At 37.8% G+C, this 15,952-nt stretch overlaps 1 protein-coding gene across 1 annotated transcript in view; it reads right to left on the reverse strand.

The window, feature by feature from the left end:
- UNC13C (unc-13 homolog C) overlaps nt 1-15,952 on the reverse strand; it is a 607,361-nt gene that overhangs the window by 81,059 nt on the left and 510,350 nt on the right. Inside the window, exon 24 of the mRNA XM_059056161.2 lies at nt 2,313-2,401. Within this exon, the coding sequence (XP_058912144.1) occupies nt 2,313-2,401 (89 nt within the window). The remainder of the gene's footprint in view (nt 1-2,312; nt 2,402-15,952) is intronic.

Raw genomic sequence — 15,952 nt, forward strand, 5'->3', positions numbered from 1 at the left:
CCTTGTAAGCAGAAACTTCAAATTGCTTATTAACATTTAGGCCAAGTACTCAGGATCATCCAGGTTAGCTAACAACACAAAGCAGAAGGCAGAGCTACGACCCTAAAAGCTCAATACTTCAAGACTGCACCTGGCCCAGCACTTAAGCTATGAGAGGGGGTTCCATGAAAATAATGAACACACCTCTGATACGGAAGAGAAGTCCAAGCATAGGATTTTTCTTTACTTTGCCTCATTTCTACATTTGAGAAAAAATATGATACTTTCAGTGTCTTTTTTGTTTTAGTCTTTCAGATTTAAGAGTGGCAAAACCAATCAATGAATGTGTGTTAAGCATGTATCTTTCCAAAACACACTAATAAGTGATGACTGGGATTCAAAGAGATAACTAGCCCTCTCCATAAGAGAAAATTTCAGTCTTATTTGAGAACTGAAGACATAGCCTCAAATAATAAGTCAACATTTATTGAACTAATATTTAAAGCAAATTCTGTATGAAATTAATAAACCTCATCAAAAATGTGTTTGATTTACCATTGCATTAAAAACAAAAACAAAGGGGCTTCCCTGGTGGTGCAGTGGTTGAGAGTCCGCCTGCCAATGCAGGGGACGCGGGTCCGTGCCCCAGTCCGGGAGGATCCCACATGCCGTGGAGCAGCTGGGCCCATGGGCCATGGCCACTGAGCTTGCAAGTCCAGAGCCTGTGCTCTGCTGTGGGACAGGCCACAACAGTGAGAGGCCCGCATACTGCAAAAAATAAAAAAACAACAAAAAAACACAGGAATAAACTTACCTAAGGAGGCAAAAGACCTGTACTACAAAAACTATAAGATGCTGAAAGAAATCAAAGGCCACACAAACAGGTGGAAAGATACTGTGTTCTTAGATTGGAAGAATCAATATTGTTAAAATGACCATACTACCCAAGGCAATCTTCAGATTCAATGCAAACCCTATCAAATTACCAGTGGCATTTTTCACACAACTGAAACAAAAAATTTTTAAATTTTTATGGAAACACAAAAGACCCTGAATAGCCAAAGCAATCTTGAGAAAGAGCAGAGCTGGAGGAATCATCCTCCCTGACTTCAGACTATGCTACAGACTATACTACAAAGCTACAGTAATCAATACAGTATGGTACTGGCATGAAAACAGACACATAGATCAAAGGAAAAGCCCAGAAATAAACCCATGCACTTATGGTCAATTAGTCTATGACAAAGGAGGCAAGAGTACACAATGGAGAAAAGAGAGTCTCTTCAATAAATGGTGCTGGGAAAACTGGACAGCTACATGTAAAATAATGAAAATAGAACATTCTCTAACAACATATACAAAAATAAACTCAAAATGGATTAAAGACCTAAATATAAGACTGGATACTGTGAAACTCTTAGAGGAAAAGATAGGAAGAACACTCTTTGACATAAATCACAGAAATATTTTTTGGACCTGTCTCCTGAAGTAAAGGAAATAAAAGCAAAAATAAACAAATGGGACCTCATTAAACTTAAAAACTTTTGCACAGAAGAGGAAGCCATCAACAAAATGAAAAGACAACCTACTGAATGGGAGAAAATATTTGCAAATGATATGACCGATAAGGGATTAATTCTAATCTATTTTAACATTTACTGATGAGATGATGGCTTTTTCCTATAGGTCCAAAATGAAGTTTATCTAGGATGAACTTCTCATCCTTTAGAAACACACCATAGGCAAGCAAAGTTAAGTTTAAAAAAAAAAGACAAAACATAGATATGTCAGTAGTTTCCCATAAGCTAATCGCATTAACATTTCTAAAGCCTAAAACAAATCATCCTGACTTAATTCAGTTATGGGGTTAAGAGTTCAGTTCTTTGGAAGTGAAACCACACTGATGTGTATGGCATGTACACAACTCATACTTGTTATATATGTGAGGATTTTCTCCCTGCCTTCCTTCCTCTCTCTATTCGTTCAGCAGCCAATTGCTAAGCTCTAAACACTAGAACTGCAAATAAGAATGAGATGTTAAGAAATATACAATAAAGAGAGGGAAAGAGGAAAGTTAACCAGAACTTAGAGCATAGTGTTGTAAGTGCTACTCAACTGCAGGATACTGGGGAGCAGGAGTTCTGGGGAGCAAGCAGCAAGACATCACTATAAAATCGCAGGGTCATGGAAGATTTTCCAGAGGAGGTGATGCTTAGATTGAGTCTTGAAGTTAAACGGATTTAGACAGTCAGAGGAGAGAGACAGTGTTGAAGGCATGATTATCATTAAATGAAACCTAATATATTTGGATAGCAATTACTTAGGCCACTTACCTTTCACCATAAGTGACACTGAGCTCATCCAGAACCCCATTGAGTTTAACCTGAAGTTCTTTTAGAATAGTACTAGCTTCAGGATCTAGCTGCAAAGAGACCATAAACAATATTACTTTGGAGTTCTGAGAGAGCATGCCTTTTATCTCTTAGAACATTTTGCTTATTACAAGGTAAACGTCAAACAATATAGCATACATATACTGTTTTCTTTCCTTTCCTTTTTTTAACCTTTGAAATCAAATGCAAAATTTAGATAATTCTAATGAAACCAGAAGAGTTCTTACATTTGAAAAAATTGATTGAAATGCATAGCATGCATACAAAAGGAGCTAGAGAGCAAAGCCTTTGTTGGTTACAGCAGTGGATGCAAGGTATGACAAAATATCCTACAGAACTTGATAACTTCATAACTTAGAAAACTGGTTATACATTAGTTGAATATATGTGTTGCTTGAAAATATATTTTCATTTTTAATATCCCTGTAAATAAATAGGCCCACTGAAAACTTTAAAAATGGCTAAAAATTAATTTTTGCATGTTGTGTTGTGCCTTATTTTTTCAAGTATGGAATTAAAAGTAATAAACAATTACCCTGTTGCTCCAGTGTGTTTCTCTGGAGGTGACAGGGCTAACTTTTCTTCCTGGATGCCAATTGGTAACTCAGAGGTCAAGATGCAAAGTTTCCCATTTTATTTATTTATTTTTAAAATTTTCTTTTGGGGGGGTGGCAAAAGAAAAATAATTAAATCAAGAGGACATTTTATGCTTACTCTCACATTGTAAAAGCCAATTATTCTTTTTAACTGATTTCAGTGCTAAAATAATATCAGTCAATATTAGAAAATAACATACTATAAATGAACACAAACATCAAACTATAAACATGGGAGTATTTTTTTATAATTAAAGTAAAGGATGAACACAAACTTTACCAGCATTTAGAAAATGTTATCCCATTTGTTAATTTTTGCAAACTAGTTGTCAAAATAGAATAACTTATAATAGATGCACTGTATCTAGCTGATAGAAATTCATGTAAAGGGAAACCTAGAATATTCTCTGAAATTTAAGCCAATCTTCCTTTGAGTCTTCAGAAATTCAATTTCCTACCATTAGTACCTATAGTTCTTGCCCAAGCTGAACTGTTGTTGAAGAGAGGGGCATAGGATGAAGACAAATTTGGGGAGTAGAGAAAATTAAAGGAGGACTTGGTATAAACAAGAGAACCTAAGAACACCAAATACATATATGACCCAAATCAGTTTAAACTCCTGGGAGGCAACCCAGGACCAAAAAGTGTCCCTAATAGAATACACTGGTCATAAATCTTATAATCCTCTAGGAACATTTTCTAATACTAAGAAACTATTAGGAAGAAGTATTATTTACACACCTCAGCATCTGGGTAGCTCTATGTTATGCTAACTTGATTAAAAACATTGGAGTAGAAACCAAAGATTGCATTTGACATCTGATACTTTACTGGTTATGTCAAACCAATCCTTAATGTCAATTTTCACTCAAATCTAGATGATTTCAGGATTGGTTAGTTTCTGCCTCTTTATCACAGCCAATGTGATTCTTCTGGACTAATTTTTTTCTGTCTCTGTCATAAGAGATTACCCACACATGCACAGGCCACCTTAATAGATGCAGACTTCTCTAGCAGTTGGAAACTTACAATATCCCTAAGTGTCATACTTTGAGAGTTCCATTCAGCTATAACCAGTTGCAAGGCAGTGATTCAGAAAAACAATTAGATATTACCTATTTTTAAATAGCCCTGACACTGATGTGCATTTAAACATAATTAGCCTAATAAACCATATCTCCCCAACCCTTAACCAAGAAAACATATGTGAACTGCCCACCCCAATCCTAGGGAATCTTGTAAGCTGAATGTTTTTTTATCACATGTTCTTGCCATTATCCTAATGCCAATTTTAGACCAACTTCACTGGGATAAAAATGTTTGGGAACAGAAAATGAGAGAAGACCTTCTATAGAATTTTCTTCATGCCCCACTCTGTGCTAAACCGTGATAGGTGGTTGTTCCCCACCCACATATCTGCCACCTCCAAGGAATGGCTCTGACAGTAGGGTTTTCTTCAGGAAATTGGGTTGCTTCTTATTGAAAGTATGTATTTTGTTTCCATATTAGTTTGATAAGCAGATTGAGTTAGTTTGTTCATCTGTCAAGACAATGACTTTAAAGTCATACAAAAACGGTTAGGTAGGTCAGTTGGATGAAATTATGCTCTTTACTTATGAATCATTTTAGTCTACCTTAGGTATTTTGTGAACGGAAATTTCCTATCATATAATTGGTTATTACTTGAAAATCTAAAACTGTCAAAATACAGCGATTTAAATATTGGATGACAGTTTTCATTTCCTGAGAGAAGCGTCAGTTTCTAAGCAGGTACAGACAGAATGCCTCTGTCATATAAACAGGAAAAAAACACACAAACAAACAAACCCTGAAAAGCTTTAGTTTCAGTTAGGTATTTGACATTTCTCTGATCCAAATCATATGATTAAACCATTAAAATAGGAACAGTAATTTTGAGGCCAATATGCAAACTGCAGGTCTTTTGTAATAATGGGCATAAATAGCATACCCATCTAATTATAAAACAATCTCTTTGGCCAGCAAATTTGCCAGTTCTTGAGTTCTTCTGCATTCCTTTGTGTCCAAATTGAGAAAAATTTCCTTACTCCTACAAACTCCCTAATGTTTGTAAGAAATAATAATTTGGCATTGAGAATTTATTGCCTAAATTACCAATAGCATACTTTACAAATTATTGACTACCTTGGAAAGGGAAAAAGCTACCTAATTTTTTTCACAAATGTTTAAAACTTAGCTTAGTTCTGTAAGGAATATGACATCAAACATCAAAAGTTAACTTGTGCCTTTTTTTTGTATTTTAGTTATTAAAAGCAAAAAGAGAAACAAAGAGAAAAAATGATAATATTTCAAGCATTCAAAAGTCAAGGTTAATAAATTTATTTTAAATTAGAAACTGTATTAGCAAGTGTACCTGAACAACTTGGTTGGCTAAGTTATTTACACCACTGAGATACTTTACACTATTGAGCTGTGGTAATATGAATGACTTCTGGAAGAGATAGCTAGAAGGCAAAATATCTTTGCAGTTTTTTGTCCTCAAGGCTCACTTCTACTTTTCCTTTAAAAGACAATTTACTTATCACCTCCTTTTACAAATCTGACCCCAGATGTCATTCACCCCAGGAAGTCAGTGGCTCTAGTTTCTGTACTAACTCTGCTCTGCACTCTTACTGTCTATACATCCCTCTCTTTTAACTGTTCTCCTATGAATCTATCTCTCCCACTAAACTCTATCTTACTTAACTTTCTTTCCTGAGTGTCTGTCCCTGCAAGCCTAGGCATTTACCAAATATTTGAGGAAGGAGGTGAGGGTAGCAAGAAGCATGAAATGATTCCCTCAAAGGGAATCTTGATATCCAGAGTGCTCCTTCTCCTTAGACTGATACTTTGCGTTGACTATTAATAGAATACTTTTGCATTTGAAATCTTTCATTTCTTAGCAATCACATATTCTGGAACTACCAAGTTAGTCCTAATTTCAAGTTTTTGTGTCATTGACAGACCATGTCAGATTATGTCCTGATATTTGTTTGGTTCTAAAAATATGGTTACCATACCCCCACTGTATATATTTTTTTCCTTAGCATAAATTCTTTCCCTAATGGACCTATAGAGAGTATATGTTATTTCAATCTCTTATAACAGTCATTGTTAAACCAACTGCCAAGCTCTTGACAAAGATATAGCTATTGAGTTGGAAAGTGGAACTTAAACACTTTAGATAGCACAATACAAACTACTGAAAAATAAAGACTTCCTATGGAAGAAGTTCAGGGCCTTTTGTGTGCAGTTTATTCCTTTTCCACAATCTTCATTACTATCTCATTTCCTTTCTCTTTTCTACAGGCTACTAGGCTGCCTTTCCTCATGTTCACCTCATCAGCATTAGGGTCCTATTATTTGCTTATCTAAAGAAGTGTAGATTAGGAAGGTCTACCACTCCCCTGGCCCTTATCTTTATAGCATCCAAAATTTGGTCATTAGTCTGGTGAGTTTCACATACTCTTCAAGATTTTTCCAGAAAATGCAAACTTCACCACTACTTCTATTAAAAAAAAAAAAAAAAGCCTCATTTCCAAGTAAAATGTTCAACTTGAGCTCTTAGTTTCTTCTTTTGGATTTTGTTCCATCAAATATCCCTATCTTCATTCTTCCATTGTTATTTCTATTACCCCATCCTATAAATCATACTCAAATAGCATTTATGTTAACATAAAAAGTAAGCAAATAGGGGGCTTCCCTGGTGGTGCAGTGGTTGAGAGTCCGCCTGTTGATGCAGGGGACACAGGTTTGTGCCCCGGTCCGGGAGGATCCCACATGCCGTGGAGCGGCTGGGACTGTGAGCCATGGCCGCTGAACCTGTGCATCCAGAGCCTGTGCTCCGCAACGGGAGAGGCCACAACAGTGAGAGGCCCGTGTACCGCAAAAAAATAAAAAAAATAAAAAATTTGAAAAAAAAAAAAAGTAAGCAAATAAAAGGAAAAGCCAACTTATTTGTAACTACCTTCTTATTAACATCTAGCTAATATTTTTTCTTCTCTTGACCTCTAAACTGCTCACAACGTAAGTGTAAAATTTGTTGCCTTCTTATCTCTTACATATTCAGTAATCCTTTGTCATGTGGTTTCTTCTCTGAATACTCCACTTAAATGTTCACATATATGTCACCAATGATCTCTTAATTGCTAAGTCCAATGACTTTATCCTACTCAGACTGCTTTCATACTGTTGTTTACTCTCTTTCTCAAGCTCTTTATTTCCTTGCTTCTCTACAGACTACCTTCTCTAGGTCTATATTTCTGCCTATGATTTGTCTATCTCTTTGGTTGACTTCTCTTCCTCTGTAACTCCTTAGACATTGATGCCCTGCAATTTTCCCTTTCTAGTCCTCTTTCTTTTCCACTCTATGTTCCGTTCTTGAGCACTCACATTTATGTCTATGACTTCAGCTCCCACCTCTATGCTAATGACCTCTGAATCATCATCTACAGCTTTAACAGGATGCCTGAGCACCAGGTCTATATTCCCATTTGCCTATTAGCCTTTTCCACTTTGACGACCTCAAGCTCAACCTATCAAAAAGTGAGCTTGTTACCTGTCCATCCTTAGTTTATTTCTCTTTTTAGTGTCTCTGATTTGATTGATAGCATGCAGTTGTTTAAGGCAGAATTATGAAAGTCATCTTTGACTTCTCTCTGCCTTCTTTCTTCCATATTCACTTGGATACCAAATATGATTGATAATATTAATGAAATGTTTTCTCCATCTCTGCTATCCTCTTCATTTTCTGATGTGGAATTTTTCTCATCCAGACTATATTGCAATCTCCTGCTTGTGTTCTTTGCTATTTTCCCACTTCTATTCCATCCTCCTAACTCTTCCTAGAGTTGTTTTAATAAAGCCCAAATCTGATCATGGCACCTACTGACCCCTCTAGCTGACTTTCAACCAGGGAAGTGCTTCAAGCACTTTCTTACGGTCTCATCTGGGCTCTTGCTATTTCTTTTATTTTGAAAAGATCACTTCTCTCCATCCCTTCTATTTGACCAGAATTTTCGATCCTAAAGTACCTAGCTCAACTTAAAATAGATGATTGAGTAATCAGCAAAAATTCCCTAGTGAATCCAGCAGGAAATTACTCTCCTTGAAATGTCTTAAATCAATTTGTAGAGCTACAGCATTCAACATGGATACTATGGTATGTTGTCAGAAATAAAAGAATACATGGTCCTCTCTATTGCAAACAATATGCCCCAAATCTACCAATGCAACTCTGTCTTTAGTTTCTTTATTTTTTATTCATCTTATGAGAGAACCTCCCCAAGAACTTATAAGATCATTTTTGGAGATAGACTATGACATTTTTGTGCCATTCAGATGTGAATGAATTGTTATGCTAGAAGTAACAGTTATATAAATTCATGCTCCTAATTTCTTGGTTTCAAAAAGTGGAAGAACATAAGTAGCTGTCTCTCATCCTAATTAAAAAGTGCATGCAGTAAATCCAGCTGTCATTGTACTTCAAATCAACTAAATGTCTTTAAAATATGTTAAGTGAGGTTCTTCAGACTAGACAACTGAAGGGAAAAATGCCTCATCTTTTATAATTCACTCAATGTAGTTTTGAGTTAGTGAATATATGGCAAATTATGAATTTTTCTATTTCTATTTCTCTGAACTTTTGTAAAAAACCCTTTAAGGCTTATATGAGTGACACATTCTTTTCTCTCAAACATTTTGTTTTCTTTTTCACCTACAATACATACTTTAATCTTATACTCTATGGATAGATAACAAGGTTCTTGTCCTTATAACCAAAGATTTTTAGACTAGACTGAACTTCAGAAATCCTATAGTTCATTTCTTTCTTTCTTACAGGTGGGGAAAATCAAGGCCTAGATGATGTGTCATGTCACATGATCTAAGAAACTAAATTCTCTTCTGAAAATGGTCATAAAAAATCAAGTTCAATAACTTGATTGTGAAGGAATTTTGGGCTTATAGTAAGCTGACCAACTAAGAAACTGGACAGAGTAGGGATAACTCAGGAATAGAAAAAATGAGACACAAAGTTTATGTTCAGAATTTATTCTGTAAAAACTGCCTTTTTGCCCTGTCTCATTCTGTCTTTGCCTTTCAGCTATTCACATTACTGAATCTCGCCACTGCTCAACACTGTGAATAGACTCTGCTCAATCAACTGAATTGAGGACCTGTTAATCGTCAAGTGATGGACACAGAATGCCCTCAGTGAGCCATCTGCATGAGGTGCCTGAAGGCCAGTCTGCCAAGTAGGACAAAAGGGAGGTTTGGTTGGATTAAAGGAGTAAGTTTTACTTTCTGCACTGATCTATGGTTTGTTAAGGCAGGCATAAACCATTGTAGGGGGTTCACAACAGACAATAAAATAGGTCTATTCTAGAAAATGTTTCTCTGCCCTCTGGCTGTAGCTCACACCCTCTCTCCTTAAGTTTTCTTAAGGTTCAGAGGAAGGTTAGTTAAAAACGATGCTTGGGGAGACTTTCAAGATGGCAGAGCAGTAAGACGTGGAGATCACCTTCCTCTCCACAAATACATCAGAAATATATCTACATGTGGAACAACTCTTACAGAACACCTACCAAACGCTGGCAGAAGACCTCAGAACTCCCAAAAGGCAAGAAACTCCCCAAATACCTGGGTAGGGCAAAAGAAAAAAGAAAAAGCAGAGACAAAAGAATAGGGATGGAACTTGCCTCTCTGGGAGGGAGCTGTGAAGGAGGAAAAGTTTCCACACACTAGGAAGCCCCTTTGCGGGCGGAGACTGCGGGTGGCGGAGGGGGGAAGCTTCGGAGCCTCGGAGGAGAGTGCAGTAACAGGGTGCAGAGGGCAAAGCAGAGAGATTCCTGCACAGAGGATCAGCGCTGACCAGCACTCAGCAGTCCCAGAGGCTTGTCTGCTCACCCGCCAGGGCGGGTGGGGGCTGGGAGCTGAGGCACGGGCTTCAGAGGTCAGATCCCAGGGAGAGGACTGGGGTTGGCCGCGTGAACACAGCCTGAAGGGGCTAGTGCGCCGCAGCTAGCTGAGAGGGAGTCCGGGGAAAAGTGTGGACCTCCCTAAGTGTCAAGAGACCACTGTTTCAGGGTGCGCGAGGAGAGGGGATTAAGAGCGCCACTTAAAGGTGCTCCGTGGCTATCAGTGTGGACCCCAGAGACGGGCATGAGACACTAAGGCTGCTGCTGCAGCCACCAAGAATCCTGTGTGCAAGCACAGGTCACTCTCCACACTGCCCCCCCCAGGAGCCTGTGCGGCCTGCCACTGCCAGGGTTCCATGATCCAGGGACAACTTCCTGGGAGAATGCACGGCGCGCCTCAGGCTGGTGCAACATCACACCGGCCTATGCCACTGCAGGCTCACCCCGCATCCGTACCCCTCCATCCCCCCAGCCTGAGTGAGCCAGAGCCCTCGAATCAGCAGCTCCTTTAACCCCGTCCTGTCTGAGAGAAGAACAGACACCCTCAGGAGACCTATATGCAGAGGCGGGTCCAAATCCAAAGCTGAACCCCAGGAGCTGTGCGAACAAAGGAAAGAAAGGGAAATTTCTCCCAGTAGCCTCAGGAGCAGCGGATTAAAGCTACACAATCAACTTGCACCCTGTATCTGTGGAATACCTGAATAGACAATGAATCATCCCAAATTGAGGTGGTGTACATTGGGGGGCAACTGTATACTTGGGGTTTGCTGTATGCAGCTGACTAGTTTCTGGTTTTATGTTTATCTTACTTTAGTATTTAGAGTGGATTATCATTGGTAGATTTGTTTATTGATTTGGTTGCTCTCTTCCTTTTTTTAAGTATATATATATTTTCTTCCTTTTTCACTTTTTGTGAGTGTGTATGTGTATGCTTCTTTGTGTGATTTTTGTCTGTATAGCTTTGCTTCTACCATTCGTCCTAGGGTTCTGTCTGTGCGGGTTTTTTTTTTTTTTTTTTAAAGTATACTTTTTAGTGCTTGTTATCATTGGTGGATTTGGTTAATGGTTTTGCTGCTCTTTCTTTCTTCTTTTTTAAAATTACTTTTTAATTTTTACTTTTTATTTTAATAACTATTTCCTTTTATTATCTTCCTTCCTTCCTTCCTTCCTTCCTTCCTTCCTTCCTTCCTTCCTTCCTTCCTTCCTTCCTTCCTTCCTTCCTTCCTTCTTTCCTCCCTCCCTCCCTCCCTCCCTCCCTCCTTCCCTCCCTCTCGTTCCTTCTTTCTCCCTTTTCTTCTGAGCCATGTGGCTGACAGGGTATTGGTGCTCCAGCTGGGTGTCAGGTCTGTGCCTCTGAGGTGGGACAGCCAAGTTCAGGACATTTGTCTACCAGAGACCTCCGGCACCTTATAATATCAAATGATGAAAGCTCTCCCAGAGATATCAATCTCAACGCTAAGACCCAGCTCCAGTCAGAGACCAGCAAGATCCAGTGCTGGACATCCCATGCCAAACAACAAGAAAGACAGGAATGCAGGCCCACCCATTAGCAGAGGGGCTGCCTAAAATCATAATAAGGTCACAGACACCCCCAAACACACCACCAGATGCGGCCCTGCCCACCAGAAAGACAAGATCCAGACACACCCACCAGAACACATGCACCAGTCCCCTCTACCAGAAAGCCTACACAACCCACTGAACCAACTTTAGCCACTGGGGGCAGACACAAAAAACAATGGGAACTACGAACCTGCAGCCTGCAAAAAGGAGACCCCAAACACAGTAAGTTAAGCAAAACAAGAAGACAGAGAAACACACAGCAGATAAAGGAGCAAGGTAAAAACCCACCAGAGAAAACAAAGGAAGAAGAAATAGGCAGTCTACCAGAAAAAGAATTCACAGTAATGATAGTAAAGATGTTCCAAAATCTTGGAAAAAGAATGGAGAAAATACACAAAACATCTAACGAGGAGCTAGAAGAACTAAAGAGCAAACAAACAATGATGAACTCAAAAAATGAAATTAAAAATTCTCTAGAAGGAATCAATAGCAGAATAACTGAGGCAGAAGCATGGATAAGTGACCTGAAAGATAAAATAGTGGAAATAACTACTGCAGAGCTGAATAAAGAAAAAAGAATGAAAAGAATTGAGGACAGTCTGAGAGATCTCTGGGACAATGTTAAACGCAGGAACATCAGAATTATAGGGGTCCTAGAAGAAGAAGAGATAAAGAAAGGGACTGAGAAAATGTTTGAAGAGATTATAGTTGAAAACTTCCCTAATATGGGAAAGGAAGTAGTCAATCAAGTCCAGGAAGTGCACAGAGCCCCATACAGGATAAAACCAAGGACAAACACTCCAAGACACGTATTAATCAAACTATCAAAAGTTAAATACAAAAAAAAAAAATATTAAAAGCAGCAAGGGAAAAACAACAAATAACATACAAGGGAATCCCCATAAGGTTAACAGCTGATCTTTCAGCAGAAACTCTGCAAGCCAGAAGGGAGTGGCAGGACATATTTAAAGTGATGAAGGAGAAAAACTTACAACCAAGATTACTCTACCCAGCAAGGATCTCATTCAGATTTGATGGAGAAATTAAAATCTTTACAGACAGGCAAAAGCTAAGACAATTCAGCACCATCAAACCACCTTTACAACAAATGCTAAAGGAACTTCTCTAGGCATAGAGTACAAGAGAAGGAAAAGATATACAATAACAAATGCCAAACAATTAAGAAAATGGTAATAGGAACATACATATTGATAATTACCTTAAATATAAATGGATTAAATGCTTTCACCAAAGACATAGACTGGTGGAATGGATACAAAAACAAGACCCATATATATGCTGTCTACAAGAAACCCACTTCAGACCTAGGGACACATACAGACTGAAAGTGAGGGGATGGAAAAAGATATTCCATGCAAATGGAAATCAAAAGAAAGCTGGAGTAGCAATTCTCATATCAGACAAAATAGACTTTAAAATAAAGACTATTACAAGAGACAAAGAAGGATACTGCATTAATGATCAAGGGATCAATCCAAGAAGAAAATATAATAATTGTAAATATGCACTCAACATAGGAGCACCTCAGTACATAAGGCAAATGCTAACAGCCATAAAACGGGAAATCAACAGTAACACAATCATAGTAAGGGACTTTAACACCCCACTTTCACCAATGGACAGATCATGCAAAATGAAAATAAATAAGGAAACAAAAGCTTTAAATGATACATAAAACAAGATGGACTTAATTGATATTGATAGGACGTTCCATCCAAAAACAAAAGAATACATTTTCTTCTCAAGTGCTCATGGAACAGTCTCCAGGACAGATCATAATCTGGGTGACAAATGAAGCCTTTGTAAATTTAAGAAAATTGAAATTGTATCAAGTATCTTTTCCGACCACAATGTTAGGAGACTAGATATCAATTACAGGAAAACATCCGTAAAAAATACAAACACATGGAGGCTAAATATTACACTACTTAATAACCAAGAGATCATTGAAGAAATCAAACAGGAAATCAAAAAATACCTAGAAACAAATGACAATGAAAACACGATGACCCAAAACCTATGGGATGCAGCAAAAGCAGCTCTAAGATGGAAGTTTATAGCTATACAATCCTACCTCAAGAAACATCTCAAAGAAACAACATAACCTTACACCTAAAGCAATTAGAGAAAGAAGAAGAACAACAACAAAAACCCCCAAAGTTAGCAGAAAGAAAGAAATCATAAAGAGCATATCAGAAATAATTGAAAAAGAACTGAAGGAAACAATAGCAAAGATCAATAAAACTGAAAGCTGGTTCTTTGAGAAGATAAACAAGATTGATAAACCATTAGCCAGACTCATCAAGAAAAAAAGGGAGAGGACTCAAATCAACAGAATTAGAAATATAAAAGAAGAAGTAACAACTGACACTTCAGAAATACAAAGGATCATGAGAGATTACTACAAAAAACTATATGCCAAAAAAATGGACAACCTGGAAGGAATGCACAACCTTCTGGAACTGAACCAGGAAGAAACAGAAGATATAAAAAGACCAATCACAAGCACTGAAATTGGGACTGTGATTAAAAATCTTCGAAAACACAAAAGCCTAGGAACAGATGGCTTCACAGGTGAATTCTATGAAACATTTAGAGAAAAGCTAACACCTATCCTTCTCAAACTCTTCCAAATTATAGCAGAGGGAGGAACACTCCCAAACTTATTCTATGAGGCCACCATCACCCTGATATCAAAACCAAAGATGTCACAAGGAAAGAAAACAAAAGGCCAATATCCCTGATAAACACAGATGCAAAAATCGTCAACGAAATACTAGCAAACAAAATCCAACAGCACATTAAAAGGATCATACACAACGATCAAGTGGGGTTTATCCCAGGATTGCAAGGATTCTTCAATATATGCAAATCAATCAATGTGATACACCATATTAACAAATTAAAGGAGAAACCCCATATGAGCATCTCAATAGATGCAGAAAAAGCTTTTGACAAAATTCAACACTTTTTAAATGATAAAAACCCTGCAGAAAGTAGGCATAGATGGAACTAACCTCAAAATAATAAAGGCCATATATGACAAACACACAGCTAACATTGTTCTCAATGGTGAAAAACTGAAACCATTTTCTCTGAGATCAGAAACAAGACAAGGTTGTCCACTCTCCCCACTATTATTCAACATAGTTTTGGATGTTTTAGCCACAGCAATCAGAGAAGAAAAAGAAATAAAAGGAAACAAAATTGGAAAAGAAGAAGTAAAGCTGTCACTGTTTGCAGATGACATGATACTATACATAAAGAATCCTAAAGATGCTACCAAAAAACTACTAGAGCTAATCAATGAATTTGGTAAAGTAGCAGGATACAAAATTAATGCACAAGGGAGGGAGATGCAAGAGGGAAGAGATATGGGAACATATGTAATATGTATAAATGATTCACTTTGTTGTAAAGCAGAAAGTAACATACCATTGTAAAGCAATTATACTCCAATAAAGATGTTAAAAAAAAAACGGGGAATGGGATGGGGCCAGTTTGCAAGTTAGCAGTAATCAGAAACCAACATATTCAAATCATGACTAGTGTGTTTCTCCTTTTGTGACAAAAACACTTTCTGTCTTACCCCTTTGATTGACTGGCTTGGACTGCTTGTCTTTTGATCCCATTTACAGATGCCAAGTAATTCCCACTATAATCCAAAGGCATTCCATTCCAGAGGTTACCAGTCCTGTTCTTAAGTGGGAAAGAATCTTTCCTAATACAATTTGAACATCAAAGATTTCTAAAGAGCAAAGGCCATCAACTTGCTTAAAGAGTACTTTCTCTGTTGCATAAATAATTCATGACTGTATGCCACAGAAAAAGTATATTTAGTACAAAAATAATCTCACAGAATTAATCTGCTTCCTTCCACTCCACCCCCAAAATAGGGTGTTATAAGATTTGAAATGTTTCTCTGGGGTTAAAATGCTAGGGAAGTTTAAGTCTAACTAACATCAAGATATGCTTACGTTCATAAAAAGAAATGAAATTGGGTAATTTGTAGCGAGGTGGATGGACCTAGAGTCTGCAATATAGAGTGAAGTAAGTCAGAGAGAGAAAAACAAATGCCATATGCTAACAAATGTATATGGAATCTGAAAAAAAATGGTTCTGATGAACCTAGGGGCAGGACAGGAATAAAGATGCTGACGTACAGAATGGACTTGAGGACACGGGGAAGGGGAAGAGTAAGCTGGGACGAAGTGAGAGAGTAACACTGACATATATACACTACCAAATGTAAAACAGATAGCTAGTGGGAAGCAGCCGCATAGCACAGGGAGATCAGCTTGGTGCTTTATGACCACCTAGAGGGGTGGGATAGGGAGGGTGGGAGGGAGACACAAGAGGGAGGGGATATGGGGATATATGTATACATATAGCTGATTCACTTTGTTATACAGCAGAAACCAACACACATTGTAAAGCAATTATGCTCCAATAAATATGTTAAAAA

Source organism: Kogia breviceps, chromosome 3 (assembly GCF_026419965.1).
Source record: "Kogia breviceps isolate mKogBre1 chromosome 3, mKogBre1 haplotype 1, whole genome shotgun sequence".
Classification (NCBI taxonomy): domain Eukaryota; kingdom Metazoa; phylum Chordata; class Mammalia; order Artiodactyla; family Physeteridae; genus Kogia; species Kogia breviceps.